The following is a 20,193-nucleotide window of genomic DNA, read 5'->3' as shown; positions in this document are numbered from 1 at the left end:
TCACAAAGAAAATTATGTCCTTAAAGGTTGACTATTTCCTCATTTTCAGAGAGTAATATCCCTGAATTTAAAAAAAAGGAAAGAAAAACAAAAATATCCCTTTTAGGTTCCATTTAAGGCATTAGGCAAAAATATCCCCTTTAGGTTCCATTTAAGGCATTAAGATCAATTTACAAAAGATTATTTTGTATTGTCAACTTTAGCAACTTTTTGGAGGGCACTGTAGATGTGCAGGTTTCCAGTCCGAGCTGCCGGGTGAAATCCAGATAATTATCCATAAGATAACTATAATATTTTGTCCCAAAATACGGTAAGATTTTTTTTAGTTCTTAGGGTTACTTTGAAGTTTACCAGGACTGTTTGCCAAAATAAGGCTATCTGACGTTTGGCTTGTTAGTTAAGGCCTAGCCTACTATAGGCCTAACCTGTGCCTTATGAACATCAGACAAGCTATGATCTGTTTGTTCCGTTTCCATTGTCTGTTTGCTATCTCTTTTCAATCCAGTTCACACCATATTCACTATTGTGTAGTGCCCCCTGGTGGCACATGTGGCCATGTTCAGAATGCACACGTCAACCTGCTATCCACACAAAGAAAATAGACAGAATGTAATCAAGCTTTAAGACCTTTTTAATAAAACATTCATTTTAATTGAGTAATTTCAGTAACATGATCTGAAGAAAGGTGTACACATTCACAGTCTATGCTAGGATACATCAGTGCTACTTTATAACATTTATCTTTCCTTACACCATCATGAACAGGTGAAAATATTAAAGATCCCATAACTTTGTACCTTTATGAGCACAAATAAAATACATAAAAATTACAGATGACGAAATGCATCACTGACTAGGCAGGTCATTACATTTTCAGGAACCAATATAACAAATACTGGGTACATCCAAACCCACAACCATTTGAAAGTTGATTGCAAGCCAACGTGCTAGCAGAAATGGTTGCAAAATCATATTTACAGTGAAGCATAAAGTAAGCAAAAAATAAAATAAATTACAGAACAGAACAGAAATAAAATAAAAATAAAAAATCAAAGGAGTGGGGGGTGGACAGTCCTTCGTTATTTAAGAGCAAATTAAGCCAATGGCATCTGCAAACATCTAAGGAGGTTAAGTAACCTTTAGGAAAACTACAAGCATGGACACCCTTGTTACAAGGGAAATGAATACGACTAATGGCCAACTGCCCAGCAATGGCTTTATGTGAGCACTTGAGTTCATGCCCATCACTTATCAAACGTGAGCACTGAGGGACAAACTTTACGTTTCTCTTTGCGTGACATGGCATGACATGGCCTGTTACACAGGAAGTAGCTTTGAAGGTGCATGAGGAAAGTGCAGTCAAAAGCTCAGTAGCAACGTACAAGGACAAAGTGCTGTTTTACTGGCCAACAAAACATACACTTTCTACATTTGAAAAAAATGTAAACAAAAAAAAAATATGACAGTTCATTTGAAGGGCCCTGTGTGAAATCTCATCTTGTTAATCAATGACATTTATAAACATATATCAAGGCTTACAAATAACAGGAATTGCACAAGTTGCCCATAGGACACTAAGAACAGAGGTCAAGATAAGGGTCTTTTATGAGGCCCTTCAGAGAGTAATATCCCTGAATTTAAAAAAGAAGGAAAGAAAAACAAAAATATCCCTTTCAAGCCTACATCTCGTCGGAGCGGTGTTGCTGTAAAATGACCGAAGTCGGTTTGGGGTCGATCCAGTTCTCCTTGGCGTTGATGCCTTCGTAAACCACGGGCGCGGGGGCAGCGTCCCAGTGGCCCTCGGTGGCCCGGTTGGCGCTCGGCTTCATCTCCTGTTGGGCAGCGGTGTTGGGGAAGTCTGACGACGAGTTGCTGTTGACGCCGGTCTCCGAGTCGGGCTGCTCCACCGTCTGCACGCCCGGCGTCTGGTTGTGTTTGGAGAGGATGGCGTTCTCCACCAACGGCGTTCCCACGTCCACCTCCTCCACCTCCAGCGGCAGCTCGGCTGACGCGTCCAGGGAGCGAATGTTCCTCGAAAACACTGAGGGAAATTGAGGGTAGAGTGAATCCGAGTTAAGCTCTACTACTTTGATTGGGGATGACTAACAGGGTTCCATTTCCCAAAATCATAGTTGCTAACCTGTTAGCAACTTAGTTGGTTGGCAATGGGAAATTGCGTTGCAACCAACAAAGTGGCTAACTTAGTTAGCAACTATGGTTTTGGGAAACGCGCCCCAGATTAGTTTACAACTCAGGAGACTCACCATGTGAAGGAGTATATGGCTCTCCCTTTTGCTGATTGCTGCCAAATGGATTGACAGATGGGAATATAATCAAACAGAAGGACAGCAGGAACACCTGTAAAACAAACAAACAAACATGGTTAACAACAACATACAACATCTATGGCCCTCTATTAATATAAAAAACTGATCAAACTCCCAGGCAATAACTTGGCTATTTAACATTTAGCTCTCACGCTAGAAAATAACAGAGCTGAGTACATGAGATGCTACTTACCATAACACAGGTGCTGGTTGTGGTGGTCTTCATTGTGGAGAGTTTCACGATGGCCTGAAGTTTTCTGAGCTGCTCAATTAAAGATCTAAAATGTGCCACAACAAAAACAACCAAGTCACAACTAAGAACACAACGTTGTGTGAACACATGGACACATAATAAGCTGTTGGTTATAGAAGAGACTTAAAAGGATAAAATGGCTTTAGAGAGGAATGGTTGGCTTACATGTTTTGCTTCTGCAAGAGCTGGACTTTCTTCTGTAGTTCCTGGTTGTGGGCAGTGCATACTGCAACCCTACACAAATGGAAAACAATACATTGAGATTTACAATTTACAGTCTGATACACTACAGTACATTACCATGTTTATAGTATTATCTAGATCTCTAGTACTCTGATGTATACACAATCCCTGAGACAGGAGAGGCAGCATCCAAAAATGCTTTACGGGTAAGCAGCAGCAAACAGTATGCAGTCAAGTCAGTTGAGCGCACTGTATATAGCAATCCTATCATAGATATATGTGGAACGTGTTCTATATATATCTATGAATCCTATAGCAATCGTGTCTATTGTGACACGACACTTCAGCACCTCCCACATTCTTACCTGTTCTCAAGACCATCCACATAGGCCTTCTTCTTCTTGCGGCTCTCCTGAGCAGACTGCTTGTTCCGGATCTTTCTCCTCACACGTTTCAGCGTTCGCTCCTCAGCCTTCAGAAAAAAAAAAAAAAAAAAAAGAATCACTGCATTGGTGGTCTAAATTTTTCCTCACAACCGTTTCCCAAGGGAGTAGATTAAAAAAGATCTCAGAAATGCTGAAAAACAGTACCATAGGTCCCTTCACCCTATTGACTTGCTTCACTTGCTTGCTTTTCTCATAGCAAAACATTACGAAGTCCTAATGCCAATGGCCCCAGCCGTGGCGCGACTGGCTGGGGCACATGCACCGCACACCGGCGACCCGGGTTCGATTCCCACCCCGTGGTCCTTTCCGGATCCCACCCCAGTTCTCTCTCCCTCTCGCTTCCTGTCATACTCTCTACTGTCCTGTCCAATTAAAGGCATAAAAAGCCCCATAAAAATAATCTTTTAAAAAAAAAAAAAGTCATAATGCCCAAAAGTGAATTACTGTACCTTTGTGAGAGGCATGTTGGTCGGTATGGTAGCGCCTTCTTTTGCAAGAAGCCTTCGCTCTTCATCAGTAAGAACCATCTCCTTGAACTGGAACTAAAGATTACACATAACCATAAACATCTCAGTAAAAGATATTTAAAGCTAAATACGAAAATCCAGCATTATTCTTATGCAACTCTGTGGTGTAATATTGACTTCCCAATACCTGGTCTGGGGAGTTACTCTGATACATTGAATCCTCGATGGTGAGAGAGCAGGGAAGCTCATCGGAACAGTCAAGCTCATCAGAACAGTCGTCTCCAACCATGGCCTCCTCCAGGTCATCTGAACAACAAATGAATGAAAATCCATATTGTAATCCAGGTCAAAAACACAACACCATTAGGGGCCACTCTAGGTCACTATTGAGTCTATTCACTAACTTTCCATAACTCTAAATAGACCTCTGAAGTTCACCTACAAAAAGGACCCAAAAGCTGCCGTCTTTGCCCAAATAAGGAGATCCTGGTGTCATCTTTTCCCATATAAAGAGAGATTTGGGTCCTTTTTGTAGGTGAAGTTCAAAGGTTTATTGATACCTACATTTCCCTGAGGATAAATGCAGTATCTATCTATCACTTACCGAGATCGATGAAGACATCAGAGTCCGGTCTTTCGGACCTGACGCTCTCGAGCATACTGCCGTCGTTCTGCATGAGGGAGTAGCTGTGGTCCGACTGGACGGCCAGCACCTCGGGGGTCTCGGGCTGGGCCTCGGGCGAGTCGTCCATACAGACGGGGCTGCAGGCCGGCTCCGTGTCGCTGCTCTGGGGGCTGGGGCAGACGAAGTTGGCACCGGCGCCTCCGCAGCCGCCGCTGTCGTCGGAGATGCCGCTGTCGCTGCCGCGGGGCGAGTGTGAGAGGCAGGACGAGGCGTCGGCGGTCACCTCCGTGCCCAGCAGGCTGCTGAGGAAGTCCTCCGTGTCCATGGCGTTCAGCACCTGACATGGGACACATACCAGTTTCACTTAAGTACGGTTCAGACCAAAGATTCCAGACAAGATGAGACGAGACGTTCTAAAACCTTGCAACTGGGATTAAACATGTTGAATGCTCTGCGACGGCTTGCAATGGCTTGCAACTACGTGCAACATTTAATTCACACCGCTGCAACTCGGTCTCGTTGCATCGGGAATCTTTGATGTGCATCGGGCTTTAGACGGCCATTACGGGGAGCTCATCAATACAGACTGAGCTGACATGAGTCTTGGCATTTGAGAAACATGATGAGGAAAATGCATGATGACGAGACTCTAACTCTGCTCATTATTACATTTTCATTACCACCATATGCACTGTGTGATGCAGCATTTAATTCAACTTCACAATTAGACACAACCAGAAAATCTGGTAGACATTCTACTGTGAAGCACATGCATTTGAAATCTGAAGTTCACACTTGTTGACAATGAGTCTGCCAAAGAGTTATGACTCCAATCACTCCTCCCAGTCACACCCTCTGTTTTCATAATGACGTCAAAGCAACTTTCCTTAAAACGGATACCACAAGCTGTTGTGGTAACACATAATGGTCTAGTGTAAGTACTTAAGAAGCTGATTACTGTAACTGTATAAACCCTAATTGTAGGGCAGGCGGCTTTATTGACTTATGACAAAAACAATATAAGTCTATAAATCAATTGTAGCAGAATGTGTTTTACATAATGTAACAGGCAGCAACACTTGCAATATTCTCAAGGCACAAATTCTCTAGCAGTGTGTAATTAAAATGGAAACCTTTTTAAACAAAAAAAGAAAAAAACTGAAAAGAAAAGCAGATATAAATGCCCTAATACAATATATGACATGAAATATAAAAAATAAATTGCGTGGAACATGATTATGTTCAGAGACCAGAGACTCACATCTTGTTCTGACAGCCAGTCGTCAAGCATATCCCCATTAGTGAATAATGGATCTTGGTTCCCAACATCTTGGTCTTCAAAGAGGAGTCCGAGCAGGTCTGCTCCATCCATCTCCGGCAAATCGTCGGCGAGAGACATCGTGAATGGAGAATTCACCGATTATCAACAGGGATCGTAGACCCCGAAATGCTGGTTTAACAGGAAACAAAGGCGTTGTTACTTAGAAGAACAGGATGTCAACAAGAACGCCTACACGTGGGCCTCTACCAACAACACCTTACGAACAGCATGCATTTGACTTAGGCTAAAGTATTTCAAGAATAAAACGCTTTATTTCGACAGGACAAGCTCGCGTACATCTCCTGCCATAAAATAAATAATGGTATCCACACCCATTACAAACATCACATGACACATGTAGGCCAACACGAAAACATGACAAAGAAACGCGGTGCCACATCGGCACTACATCTAAGTATGGAATTCAGACCAAACGTACACACACTGTGAAATTAAACGAGCAAGGTATGCGTGCTTTGTTGGTTTTTAGATCGATCCGAATCAGAGAGGGGCATAACATTAATGGACGCGCCTACTTGTCAAAACACATGCACGTTACGTTGCAATTGGCTATGCACCCAGACCGACCATCCGTCAGATATGGCTTTGACATGTATGATTTCCTAGCAGGACTTTGCCCTAAGTTATCGTATATCGGTCAAGCGTTGCACATGTACGACTTTGACATTAGATTGTCTGACGGCATTCCACAAAAACAGGAAACTTGCTGTCATTTCCTCAGACAGGGTTACAATGCTATTTGCCCAAATAAATAGGATGGCTAGCTTAGCAACCTTAAGAAAGCAAAATATAAAAGTAAAACGTGCCAAACGCATGTTGTTCAACAAACCAGTTCTGTCAAACAAGCCAAAGTAGTGAGACATCTAACACTTGTGGACGTTAGCTTTATTTTGACTTCCAAGGCTAACATTAACAAGACTACCTTACAGTCTTGGTAAACTTACGCCAACCAGCTATATAATATAGCATAAAAGACTACCGTTACCATAGCGGAGTCTACATTTGCATTGGTTGTGTGTTAACAGCTCATACATTAGGAATTCATGAATCATCTTACCTAATTTGTCGCGACTCTTGTATGGCTATCACTGTTCTCACTAGCGTAAGATGTTGCAATCACATGAATAGAGCAAACCGCAGCGGGTGTCTTGCCTTCCTGATGAAATCACCCTCCAACAAGACAAAAATTGCGTCATCACGTACGGTAGTGGCGAGTCACCGTATTCGACGTCTTCGAAATGCATTCTGGGAAACCTAGTGTCATTTGATGGAGGCTTTTGCATGGGAATATGTGAATCTCGCTTCACAAACCTTTGGCCAAAAGCATAAACTTCAGAAGGTTCATATTCAATAATATAGTTTTATTGGATACAATGCATATTAACAAGACATGACAATTATGGCATTATCATCACACAAACTCAAAGGTGTTCATACGCAAAGTTCGACAAGATGAGCTCCATGTTCACCTTCTCCTGATCAGGCAATTCATTTTATGTTCTTGTCATAATGAAAAATACATGTTCTATACTTCTCTAGTCCACTCAAGCACCACACTCTTGCACGCTCTCAAAAAGAAATAGGCCAATCCCTGTTTAAGACTAGTCCCTCTGCAGAGATCAGAGAATGACGCACAGCTTGGACGTGTGCCGCAGGCTCCGGTAGGCCTTCAGGCGGTCCTTTTTAGGGTACGAGGCGACGGGGGCGCTGACCACGCGCGTCACCACCGGCATGCTGTCCACGGCGCGGCGCTTGTGCGCCCGGTGCAGCAGGATCCGGTAGACGCCGGTGATGGAGCTGCGGCAGTCCTTGCCCTGGTTGTTGTGCAGGTGCTCGGCGGTGATGCCCAGCGCCTCCAGGATGCTCTTCACCTCCAGCTCGTCCTCCTCCAGCTCGCCGGGCTCGGCCTCCACCAGGTAGAGCGGGTCCAGCTTGAAGGGCTCGACGGCCGGCGGGAAGTCGACGGGCCGCAGCCACGCGCAGGCCATGACCTGGGCCACGGTGAGGCGGTCGCTCGACTGCGGCTGGAGGACGCCGCGGAGCAGCTGTTGGCACGGCTCGGGCACGTAGGCCGGGATGGCGTAGGCGCCGTCCAGGATGCAGCGCTTGAGCTTGGCCACGGTGTCGGCGCGGAAGGGCATGGTGCCCGTGGCCATGAAGAAGAGCATGACGCCCAGCGCCCACACGTCCACGCAGGCGCCCATGTAGTGCTCGTCGCGGAAGAGCTCGGGCGCGGCGTACGGCGGCGAGCCGCAGAACGTGTTGAGGGTCTCCTCGCGCCGGCTCACCGTGCTGAAGCCGAAGTCGCCCACCTTGACGCAGGTGCTGCAGGTGTAGAACACGTTCTCCGCCTTCAGGTCCCGATGGATGATGTTGTTGTCATGCTGCAGGGAGAGAAGAGAGATCAGTTCTTACGTTCTAAGTTCTTCTGAAGCATAACAGACCAGGGTTCCTCACATGACAATATGAGGGAGGACCCTTGCCACATCCAACATCATGCCTATTTTAGCAATGCTTCGATCAGGGTTCAACCCTCATTAATATTTAGTCTGAAGGGTTAACCTTTATTTACTAACTTGGCTTTGCAACTCACTCCAGCCAGGCTGATGAATCTCAAGGGAATATTTGGTACAGCTCACACACAACACATTTCAAAGGTGCAGTCCACAATTGGATCATGACTTTGCGAGAGTTCATTTGACTCAGCAAGCATCCAAATCAACAGATCAACCAAAGCTGACATGATGATACTTTAATGTTTTTTTCTTCCACAGACTCTGGCGCCCAACCAAGCCAACCCTTCGACTGGCCATCTCTACGGCTTGACACACAGCCGGACACGCTTACCATGTGCTTCACGGCCGACAGGACCTGGGAGAAGACGATCTTGCAGTCGATGTCCGAGAGCTTCCCCTCGGTGCTGATCTTGGTGTAGAGCTCTCCCCCGGCCGCGTACTCCATCACCAGGTGCAGGCGCGTCAGGGTCTCCACCACCTCGTAGAGCCTGATGATGTTGGGGTGGTGCAGGCGCTCCATGCTGGAGATCTCTCGCGAGAGCAGACGCTGTGTCTTCTGGTCCAGCTTGGTCTTGTCCAAGATCTTGATGGCCACTTTGTCTGTGGGTGAGAAAGGGGACAGCAATATATAAATAAGAGTGTATGTGGATACATTTGTCATCTATAAAAACGCACTACCATGACAAAAATGCACACCATGAAAGTGGAAAATATGCAACTGCAATACCACAGATGGAAAAAACAAAAGATAACTCGCGCTGGTTATGACCAGAACAAGAAGCTAATATTCCATTGATGTCACATCATTGCTTTCATCCCTGCTGATCGCTATGGGTAAGGCAAGGCAAGGCAAGGCAAGGCAAGGCAAGACAAGTTTATTTATATAGCCCATTTCGTACACAGAAACGTAACCACAGGGTACATAGTTCAACATCATTATTTACATAAATAGTCATCCAATGACACCATGCATCATGACAGTAACATATGGGTTCATTCACATGCCAGTAAGGCATGGCTTTGTAAAAGTTCACAGGAGAACTGCAGGGCATGCCCTATCTATCTGTCTTTGATATCATAACAAGTCTGAACTTGAACGGCAATGAAAGTGCTATAGTAATTCAATATGCATGAATAATTGAAGGCTAATGGCGACTTCTCCAAATCTGCTTTGTTAGGGGCACACTGAGAGTCTCATTACACCTCGTCGTGGATTTCCAGATGACCAAAGCCAGCGCCTCCTCGTTCATCTCACTGCTGGGGAAGGCCAGATCACATCTGTCCTCAACACACCCTTTCACTTTCTAATGAGGCGAGCTGAAATTCGAGACGTCTGTGGAGAAACCCGAGACGTTCCGATCAATGCAGGCCAGACGAGTCGTCCGCTCCCGATGTGGCGCTCGGAGGCCGCTGACAGAGGGAGCCGGGCAATCCCCCCCACTTCACATTACCATGTCAAGGAGGGCATCATAAAAATGATAAAATATGCAATGCGCCGTGTCGTGTGTCATTGCGCTTTGCCTGTAATGTGGTAAGCGGCCCAAGGTCAGATATCACTTGATTGCATCGGGGCCTAATTAATTGTGAGGGCGCTAGCACACTTCAGCTGCTGGTGGAAACTTCAGACAAGAGTGTGCTTGTGGGTGTCATGAGGAGAGGAAAATTAAGTGGGGAGTTAATACGTCCCATTTACAGTACGGTGCAATAATTCACAGGGAACACGTAAGCCACGTCATTCCCTCATGCACGATGTGAAATGACAGTTCTTATCAGTACAGTACTTCATCTGAGAAAACAGTGCCAGTGTCAACAGTTCAACGTACAGTAATTGGAAGCATAAGCATCAATGGATTAATACGATTTAATAAGTTGATGGAAGATCTATTAGATGATTTAAACAGTGTTCGTCTGTTGATGTTTAGAACGTTGTATTACCTTTCGTCAGGGCATGGATGCCCAGCTTGACGTGGGAGAAGTTGCCGCAGCCGATCTCGCCGCGCACCTTGTAGAAGCCGATGCGCCGGCCCACAGTCAGCTCGCGCACCACCCTCTCGTCCTGGCACATGTCCAGGTTGAGCTTCTCCAGGGGCGAGAGGCGTCGCGGCGGGCCCCCGCCGCCCTCGTCGTCCGTGCAGATGTCCGAGCTGTCCTGCCGGCTCCAGCGGGCGTAGCGCTGAGAGGGGCCCCCAGGGGGGGCCGCAGGGGCCACGGCTGCACCGGGGCGCACCGCGGGCACGGAGCTGGCGGAGGAGGAAGTGCCCGCCTCAGATGGGTGCACGGCCGTCATCCCGTCCTGGGGGCGAGGGGGTGGGGCGGGGTGGGGGCAGGTGGAAAGGAGGGGGTGAGGGGGCAGGAAGGAGTTTAACTCATGGCAAGGAGGTCTGGTCTTTTTCAGGTGACACACTGTCAAAGAGGCACAGCAGATGGATCATCAGCAAACACTGGAAAAATGGGAAAATGGAAAAAATGTTTTGTGAACTGAAATGTGAACATGGACTGACTTGGAACTGACAATAGACATTACAAGGAACACATAAACAACGTACATATCATACAAACACAAATATATGAGTAGCATTCCCGTAATGGTAAATAAAGCATTTATGTGAATGATGTCAATAGCACTAGTAAAAAAAAATAATCTTGTCTACACTACTTTCCTGAACATGGAACATTCTGGAGTGGATACAACGAGCTGATGAAGCCAATTCAACACGCTTGATTGGCTGACCTTTCTAGTGCAGTGACCGCTCACCTCTGCATCTTGTCCTCAGTGGCCACTCTGACCTCAGGCGTGTCCATGCGTCTCCGCATCCTAAAAAGCCCTCAGAAACGGGCAGATGCTAAAGTGGACGAGGGGGAGAGGAGCTGGTGGTCGCTGCTGACAGATCGGCTCTTGGCGCCACCGGCCCCTCATCACCTGTGACTCAAACTAATCGAGAGAGAGAGAGAGAGAGAGGCAGCGAAAGAGAGAGAGAGAGAGAGTGAAAGAAAGAGAGAGAACGAAAGAAAGAGAGAGAGAGAGAGCCTGGTGTTGAGTGTGCCGAGGGCGCTGTGATTGCCAACCTCCCCTGCTCCCAAACGCGGAGGAGCACGTCTTCCCCCCTCCCTCTCTTCCTCTTCCTCCTCCTCCTCCTCCTCCTCCTCCTCCTCCTGCTGCCGAGGCTCCTTTGTGGCCCCGCTCAGCGGAACATGATGTCTTCAGCACGAAAAGCCGCCCCCGGGGGGACTCTCCAGAGCTCTCTCCTGTCGCCAGCAAAAAGGTCCCTCTTCACCAGCGCCGCCACCGCCGCCGCCGCCACCGCCACTCCACAGGTCTCGACCGCCTCTCTCGGATTCTGGCTCCTCTCTGGCTCACGTTTCCCCAGCGTCCGGCTACCTCCCCTCTCTCTCTCTCTCTCGCTCTCTCGCTCTCGCTCTCTCTCTCTGCCGGCCACCCGGCTGCCGGGATTAGAGCGCACGCTGGTTGCCCACAGATCCTAATCCCGGCTTTACTTATCGGCTCTGCAAATCTCCACCTTAGTCTTTGGCACAGCCAGGGATCCCCTTTACGCCTATGGAGGGAGAGAGTGAGAGAGAGAGAGAGAGGGGGGGAGAGAGGGAGAGATAGAAGGATTTAAAGAGGACATGCCTACCACTGCCATATGCGACAGGTGAGTCTTTAAGACTCCTCATTAAAAACAGCCTCTTGACAACTAACAACAACAACAACAACTAACAACAACAACAGCACATCTGATCAAGTGACTTTCTTGCCACTCAAAAACTTTTTGCACACAGTGATTTCCAGTGGGTATACATGCGATGTGTACACGTTGTACAAAGAGTGGGTCAGGGGGGAAGTCCTTAAGACGTGTGTGCGTCTACTTTGAAATGATCAGTCCTAGAACATTTCTAGGACTCGTGGCAAATGTCTCACGTACAGAGAGCTCTTAACGACCTCCCCAAAGAGGAGACTCTTGTCCGCTCAGTCAATTAGTTCAGCAGGCTTGTTCATTAGAGCTGGTGCCGTACATCCGACAACAGTGACTCAATGACGTTCCAAGCTTCCTTGGGGTACCCATTCACTCTACCCTTTTCATTTTGTACCCCTACTGTATTATGTGTTTGAAGTGGTATTGTGAATAAACTAAACTAAACTAAGATATACTGTACAGATAGTCATAAAGACAGAGAGAGAGAGATAGATAGAGATAGAGATAGAGATAGAGATAGAGATACTTTATTCACCCCCAAAGGGAAATTACAGTGCTCCAGCAACCATAAACACAACACTCATACTGTAATCATATAATTCACAAGACATAGCCTAAAAAGATTATTATAAAAAAATTATTCTAAAAGATTATTCTTCTCCTTCTCTCTGCTCAGGGGGGAGTCATTATAAAGCGCTATTGCAGTGGGTAAAAACTCTTTCTGTATCTGTCTTTCTTACAGCTTAGTTGGCATAGCCTCCAACTGAAAACAGTTGGAGACTATGTTTGACACACATGAAGTACGTAACCATGGCCATATACACACAAAGGCTGATGGACAACTGATGACTTGTGAGACGTCATTAGATATTGTTTCTACCAAAAACAGTCTAACTAGATGTACCGCATAGCGGTACAAAATATTACCTCAGCTCAGTACACATTCTCTGTGTGTGTGTGTGTGTGTGTATGTGTGTGCGTGTGTGCTTGTGTGCGTGTTTGTGTGTGTGCATGTTTGTGTGTGTGTGTGTGTGTGTGTGTGTGTGTGTGTGTGTGTGTGTGTGTGTGTGTGTGTGTGTGTGTGTGTGTGTGTGTGTGTGTGTGTGTGTGTGTGTGTGTGTGTGTGTGTGTGTGTGTGTGTGTGTGTGTGTGTGTGTATGGCTGTGGGGACCAGACCATTTTTTTTCTGTTAAAGTCTAGTGGGGCTACAAGCCCACAAAGTTTCATCATGTGTCCCGACGTTTCGGTGTCAGGGAATCACTGACCAAAAATTCAGGAAGTTGATGGGAAAAAACAATCCCATATGACAGCTACGCTAGCTATGGTTACGCCGGTCAAAATAATCGCCGTTAAATAAATTTGTAGGCCTACCATCAAAATGCATTTGATGATTTTAGAAAGTAACATTAATATAAAGTTGCTATTAATTGGCTTAAAAACAGGCTACACAGCATGAGATAGATAGATAGATAGATAGATAGATGGATAGATAGATACTTTATTGATCCCCAAGGGGAAATTCAAGATGAAAAGGACAAAAAAAGTCTGCACACTAAGGCTCCAATAGATTATTTCTTTTATTCACCACATGTGACGTTTCGGGCCACACTGCCCTTCCTCAGACATAAGCAGAAGAAATTCAAGATGATGCATGATGTACCTCCTTTTAAACAGAAGGGCGCTAAATTGTTTTGCAGTATTACTCAAGATGAAGATCATTAGAAGATGATTTATAAGCCATGGCTCCTCTACTCTGCTGCTTAGCCTCTTATAAGACTCTGTTTCAGTCCTCTCATTCTACTAGTTACAATAAAGATGTCTGCTATGGGAAAACACTGATGGACCTACAGTAATTCAAATTAAATGATGGGCACAGTCTTAAGTGTACAGTCGTAAGTCTAACTTTACAAAAAAAAGGGGTAGACTTATCTGTGCCTAAAAGCAAAGAGCAACAACAGAGCTTTCTCTCCCTATTTATTATGATCGCTGTCATAATAAGCACATAGGGGTTTTGTCAAAGGGCACTGAAACGCCGAGCACATTCTACTTGGTGGATACTAGGCTGATAAGGAATAAGCCTTTTGTTTGTTTTGTTTTTTACGAACAAACACAAACAAATGCACACACTTACTCACACACACACACACACACACACACACACACACACACACACACATATAATGGCAGTGCACCCAAGATTGTACAAACACACAGCCCACTGGCAAGGCACACACACAGATGAATACACTCACTAACGTATACCCACTAGTAGACACATGCAGACTTGTCTTTTTGAAGCACTGCGCAAAAGTCTGTACAGACATTCACGCAGGTGAACAGAATACTTGCTAATACAGCAATGCAAATACTTCCAATTCAAATACAGACTTGTCAGATGTCACCGGTCATGAACTGTCCAATAATACAGTACTTTATCCATCGCTGCAGACCTTGGTTAGGTAGTGCACACTAGTTTGTGACCTCAAAGAGAATATGACGATAAATAGCACACACTGTACACACATTTTTCAAATCTGAGTTTCATCACTCATTCCGCAACCAAAGGTAGATAGAGCATGTAAGAGTTGCAGTGTACAAGGAGTTGAAGGTGTGGTGATGACGATAAGTTGAGAAGCGTGATTGATCTTCTTCGGACAGTACACTACATGCAGCACAGTGCAGCAGTTATGTTATGTACCCATATATGCCGTGTATCTACTGCACTAAAATAAAATCCACCATTACAATAAGGCCAGTAATATCTAAAGAACATTTTCCTTGAAAATAGAACCCTTACTAAGCTAAATGGCCGGTCTAGATTAGCCTTCGTTGCTAAAATAACTGATGACCACTTCAGCTACAATAAAATAATTGGGTTCCATAACAAATGAGAAACAGAAAAACCAACCTCTGGCATCAGACTGTTTTTTTTCCCCATCCAATTAATCTGGAAGAATTAAAGACCTGCCACCATCCATGTTTTAGCATGGATGAGGTTTGTGTTCTAGCGTCTTTGATTCTCTCCAGAGCCAGTGGGTCTGTCGAGGGGGGAGGGGGGAGGGGGGAGCAAGGCAGAGGAAATCAAAGTGTGTGTGCCTCTCCAGGATGAACACTCCAGCTCCTCCACCTTCAAACACCCTTCCTGTGCCTCTCCACACCACGAGTGCTCCCCACTGATCTCAGTTCAGGGACTGGCATGGACGGAGCAGCTCATTCATGTGGGAAACAGCAGGTGTGTCTGTGTGAAAACACACACACACACAAACACACACACACACACACACACACACTTACTTGATTGCATGGCCTACAATCAGTCACATGTAGGCTACAGCATGTAGCCTCTGAAATGAGGACCCGAAAGGTAATCGACTATTCAGACCAAGATCAAAAACAAAAGGCGTGTCAGGCAGACCTTATCAATCACAAGGGGACACCAAATCAGTGGCAATCAGAATAAATTAACACACTCCAAAGATGTCATTCTGAAAGAGAGCTCATTCGGGGGGGATTACAAAGTACTCTGCACTCTGCCATTTCAACACATCCTATACTTCTGGTAAAGACATGGAACCTGCCATAAAGTCTGTTTCACTCAAGTCACTTTGTTTATAACACATTTAAAAACAACAGGCGTTGAATACGCCAAATGACAAATGACAACGCAGTATCTAGGTTTTTACATCTATGGTCTGTTTGACCATTTCACCTGGTTGCCTGGCAATGCATTGTGCTTGCTTGAGTGTAGCCACCCCAGCTGAGGATTAGGCTGTAATTACTAGCTATCAGATAAGAGAGGCGAGCTCAGCATACACACTGCTCTGGTATTGTATTTCTGCAGTGAGATTTCACTCGGCCATTGGACGGACATTCACCAGAGGCAAACACTGCTCCTCACCTCTTTACATTGGGTGGGTGCATGTTCTACATAAGCCATAAGCATAGTAATAAACAATCACGTCGCAGAATGGATGACAGTACCCTAAGTGACCAACAAATGATGTCAAACTGACTTAAGAATGGTATCAAATTGAGTAAAAGTTTAATCTGTGCTCAGTGTGTGTATGTCTAAGACATGTCAGACTACTGACATTTGCTAGAAAAGTTCAAATAAGTAGCAGATAAAACAAGATGAAAATGCAAGAGTTGTGTTTCCTTTAATTGATTAGGTCATCTTTCAGTACCTGCTCTGGTGAATATACACTTCTAAAATTAAACTAAAAATATAGCTTTGATTTTTCTTCTTTTTTAACAAACATCACCTCACATTTAATGACTATACCCTTCCATTTCAACTTAACAACTGTACATGAAGACACAACAGTATCGGTATACAAGCATCTACCCATTTTCGTGCGCCTTCGTGAAAAACGACCCACATGTAATTCCAAATAGTGCGACATTACTCACCAGCTGGCTTTGAGCTGCTCAAGAGCCTGCACGTCAGGTGGCGCAAAATGTGGAGGATCATCAAGCTACTGACATCATCTCTTCCCCCATCGAGACAAAATAACAACATGTGCCTCGGCAGTCAGAGAGAATTCTGGGATACCCACTCAGAATCACCACCAGCGAGGGGAGGGGTGAGTGAGGGAAAGGAGCAAAAGAAAGAGTGAGAGAGAGAGAGAGAGAGACGAAGAGGATAAAGAGTGGGTGAGTAAAAGTGAGAGAGACAGAAAGAGTGATGTGAGCAAGGGAGCTGCACATTGGGGAAAACTGAGAAGTTTAGCATAGCATACAAAAAAAGCATACAAAAGCAGACTCTCTCTCTCTCTCACACACACACACACACACACACACACATAGAGAGAGCTCCCCATGTGCATTAATTGAGATGCCTGGTCCAGGAGGATAAAGAGCTCAGGGGTGAATAGATGGGAGACAATAGGAGGCCAGCAAGCCTAGGAACCAAGAGGTGGTCCACTCTGGAATTTGTATGGGCAAACAATTCCACGAGTTTTAGACACACACACACACACACACACACACACACACAAAACACCCCCCTGCCATTTTTAAATAGCTTGGAACTAGTGCTTTCTTTTACTGCATGTTTAAATTCTTTCACAAACGACAGCAATAATGAACCCACTTCTACATGTGCCCAGTTCTTTATGTCAGCTAGTGTTACAGTTTCAGTGTAGTGTTCACATGACCAGCAATAAAGTTCTTCATTGTTATTTACTAGCATTTCATATGCAGCGAAGGCCTCAGATGACTGATATTACCAGAGCACTGTGGCATGACTGTCTCCATATGGACAAAATACAAATCATCTAAGGAGGGCTGAGCGGCCAACTTTGTGATGACACTTCATCTCAGTTTTGTGATGATTGCAACTATAAGTAGAGTGTACTTATGGTAAGAGTCAGTTTTGTGATGATTGCACCTATAAGTAGAGTGTACTTATGGTAAGGGTTACTCCTCGCGGTGCAATGCACTGGCAACTGCATACAAAGCTTGCCTACTCAGCTTTAAAGGCCTAATAGCCCACTACTCTGTATATCAGTATACTGTGCAGAAATGTAAAAACATAAGCGAGAGAGGACAACTGAGGTTGGCAAATTGGACGTTCCGTGTTACGCACTCAGTCTCCTGATGGACAGGCTCTTCTTCCCCCGAGCGCATGAATCCACGCAGACTCATTAGCCATGATACTCTAGGGCCCTTATAGTTACCATGGCACTGCTAAGGAAGAAGAAATCCTCGCAATGCTGTTGGCATTCACCTCAGAGGAGGTATGTGTGTGTGTGTGTGTGTGTGTGTGTGTGTGTGTGTGTGTGTGTGTGTTTTCACCGGCTACATGGTAGCCTGCAGTGCAGCGATGGTGTTGACATCACCAAAATAAAAAAAATCTTAAACATGTTATTTTCTTTACAGCACCGCACTTCAAACTACCCCAGAAGTGATTGTTAGAAGTGAGGTTTGCCATTATTACATAACCCTCAAATGTGTCAAAAATCATCATAACAAAAAAATATTAATTAAGGTGCCATTTGATCATGTGTTGGCCTCAAGAAAGGGCTCGAGGCAGAGGGGAGGGGGTCATGCAGATGATGGGGAACCAGTATAAAAAGCTATTTCCGTTGCATTTGCATTTCCTGATTTATTCCGAGGCATCAAAGAGGCTTTTATCCCTCAATGCCAAACAAAGCTCACAACTGATGCACCTTCAAAGGCTCCAAAACACAAAAGTTTCACTCGGACGACGAAGGCCAGCAATCAAAGCAAAACTAATGAATAGCATTGCATTTGACAGTCATTAGGAAGACTCTATCCCTCAACCTTCTTTAAAGATCTATGCTAGAAGCTTCCAAGCAAGAACACTTCCATTGGAGTGCTGCTGTATAACACACATCCGTTCAATGTCCAGGATCTCAGCTGATGCTTTTGGTCGTATTGCTGCTCACTGCCACAGTTCAATAGCCTCTCTCTCTAAATAATTGATGTTATCAGAACTTAGTGACCTAACTTTTCCTTGGTGTTGCAGGCCTCAGCTGATACACCAGACAATATTTTGAACGAATCATGCACATTTGACTTGTTCATGTCCCTTTCCCCCCAACAACACTTAGACAACACTTAAAGATAGTTTACCTCTGTGATGGTGTACTGTAAGTCAATAGTTCCAACCTTTTCCCAGAGTCTTTAGCTTATACTTAGAACCGAACAACCAATTCATGTCAGATGGTTGTGCAGGTGGTGGCCCCTCTGTCCTGCCAGCGACAGCTCACCTTTAAATCACACCAAAGCTTTAACCACGTAGGTGGGTAATCCCTCCTATTGTCATGCGCTGAAACAAGCGCATTTTATTGACTCTCGCTGGCAACATCAATGCGTCATTTCAGACGAGCTGTGATGTAGCGCTCAGAGGCTGCCAGGTTATCGCACCTGCCCGTCAGGTGAAAGTACCAAAGACTAAGTAAACTCTGCATTTAATCTATAACCTGGACTTCTTGTGTACTATCAGGAATACTACTTGTATAATAGCAATAATTTCACCATTGGAATAAGCTGGTTGTTCGGCGAGAGATATTTTGTGCGTTTGGCATCTGTGACGGTGTTGGACACATAGGCTACTATGAACAATTATGCGAGACTGCATGATTGGTAAAATTGTGCATTTCGTCAGTAACAGTCTCAATTCACGCAAAAATAAATGGTTTGAAAAAAGAATATCGCTACCGTCTAATCAGTTCGACGGGCTACTGGTCATGCCAGTAGCATATGCTTGCAGCGCACACTGCGGGAAATAGAAAGATAACTCTTACCTCCGAACTAGCTGACACACGAGAGACGGCAGTGCCCATATTTAATAATCTTGTTGTTTTTCTCAATGACACTGCATGACTCCTCCTATTCACATATTGTCATATTCTCTTGAAGTGTATGATACTGATTTCTAACAGCAACAGGGAGTCGTAGGTTCTTGATTAACAGTTTTCGTGGCCAATTAGACGCATGGGGGAGGAAGTTGAACAGAATCTAAACCAACTGAAACCCAGGGAAGATGTTGCGTCATCAATATATTTTATTTTAAAGGTTGATATCGGATTTGCTTCTCTAGAAGCACAAATAAAGACAACGGATTTGAGTGTACAGAGTTACCTTGTAGGCTATACTGTGCACTACACTGCTAAACTAACGACATTGCTTAAACAGTATGAGACTAAATTATGTGCAAAACTGAATGTTATTAAGCTATGGTGCGCAGTGGGAACTATCCATGGTACTTACAGTTTTTGCTCTGGAAGGTCGGCGAAATGATTTCCTTGTTTTCGTTACACCCACCCGGCGAAATGATTTCCTTGTTTTCGTTACACCCACCGGTGACATTCAACACTGCGGTGGGGAGTAAAACAGCGTGTTGTTATGTTTATTAACTTAGGGCCAACAGACCTCTGCAAATAACATGAACACGTTTTAACACCAACAGTGTTGATGAAGTAGGCTACAGTATATAGTTGAGTACAGTAATCCATCATTGTAGCACACTGGATGAATTCCTCTACTCCGAAAGCCGATTCGAAGGGCTATGATCAAATGGGACCGTATATTATGTAAACACTCTGAATATCAAATCAATCCAAACAAAAGCATGAGGCATGGAAAACTTGATTCGAAGCAAACGAACCTTCACTTACAGTCGAAATGAGTCAGCAAGGAGTCGACTGTAGTTTGGAAACTGATTCAAACACTAGAGGGTAGCAGAGTAATATTGAGGTACCCGTCTGACTGACTGAGACAATCGGTCATTTGTTTCATGTATTAAAGCAACGATGGATATATGAAAATGTGTGAACATTGCGACATTATGTATCGCTTTGAGCAGCCTTTGT

The 20,193-nt window shown here is 44.9% G+C and overlaps 2 protein-coding genes across 5 annotated transcripts; both read right to left on the bottom strand.

The window, feature by feature from the left end:
* Positions 1–613: 613 nt before the first annotated feature.
* Positions 614–6,818, bottom strand: creb3l3l (cAMP responsive element binding protein 3-like 3 like). Its single transcript, XM_062516517.1, has 10 exons — positions 6,701–6,818; positions 5,563–5,751; positions 4,281–4,638; positions 3,864–3,982; positions 3,659–3,751; positions 3,129–3,235; positions 2,746–2,814; positions 2,521–2,605; positions 2,265–2,358; positions 614–2,041 (listed from the first exon to the last, which is right to left on the bottom strand). The coding sequence occupies exons 2-10, from the start codon at positions 5,698–5,700 to the stop codon at positions 1,680–1,682; spliced, it is 1,425 nt and encodes a 474-aa protein (XP_062372501.1). The 5' UTR covers positions 5,701–5,751; positions 6,701–6,818; the 3' UTR covers positions 614–1,679.
* Positions 6,819–7,050: 232 nt separating this feature from the next.
* On the bottom strand, positions 7,051–19,648 carry nim1ka (NIM1 serine/threonine protein kinase a). 4 transcript variants are annotated; one of them, XM_062516496.1, is made up of 5 exons: positions 19,592–19,648; positions 10,915–11,713; positions 10,095–10,562; positions 8,491–8,759; positions 7,051–8,027 (listed from the first exon to the last, which is right to left on the bottom strand). In XM_062516496.1, exons 3-5 carry the CDS (start codon positions 10,444–10,446, stop codon positions 7,263–7,265), a joined length of 1,386 nt encoding a protein of 461 aa, XP_062372480.1. In that variant the 5' UTR covers positions 10,447–10,562; positions 10,915–11,713; positions 19,592–19,648; the 3' UTR covers positions 7,051–7,262. The 4 variants fall into 4 exon arrangements, with proteins under 4 accessions (XP_062372480.1, XP_062372479.1, XP_062372478.1 ...); XM_062516495.1 differs by lacking the exon at positions 19,592–19,648 and adding an exon at positions 19,126–19,216 and having other exon boundaries at positions 10,095–10,600; XM_062516494.1 differs by lacking the exon at positions 19,592–19,648 and adding an exon at positions 19,126–19,216.
* Positions 19,649–20,193: the final 545 nt, after the last annotated feature.

This window comes from Sardina pilchardus, chromosome 16, assembly GCF_963854185.1.
Source record: "Sardina pilchardus chromosome 16, fSarPil1.1, whole genome shotgun sequence".
Taxonomy (NCBI): Eukaryota; Metazoa; Chordata; class Actinopteri; order Clupeiformes; family Clupeidae; genus Sardina; species Sardina pilchardus.
Note: the sequence above shows the minus strand (reverse complement) of the source record. Positions and strands in the feature narration are given on the sequence as shown.

Coding starts and splice junctions, on each gene's coding strand:
- creb3l3l (XM_062516517.1), bottom strand. CDS start 5,700: ATGTCTCTCGCCGACGATTTGCCGGAGATGGATGGAGCAGACCTGCTC. Junction 3,752..3,863: donor AGAGTAACTCCCCAGACCAG/GTATTGGGAAGT, acceptor TGTAATCTTTAG/TTCCAGTTCAAGGAGATGGT. Junction 2,042..2,264: donor GCCATATACTCCTTCACATG/GTGAGTCTCCTG, acceptor AATTTCCCTCAG/TGTTTTCGAGGAACATTCGC.
- nim1ka (XM_062516496.1), bottom strand. CDS start 10,446: ATGACGGCCGTGCACCCATCTGAGGCGGGCACTTCCTCCTCCGCCAGC. Junction 8,760..10,094: donor CATCCATGCCCTGACGAAAG/GTAATACAACGT, acceptor TCTCACCCACAG/ACAAAGTGGCCATCAAGATC. Junction 8,028..8,490: donor TGTCGGCCGTGAAGCACATG/GTAAGCGTGTCC, acceptor CTCTCCCTGCAG/CATGACAACAACATCATCCA.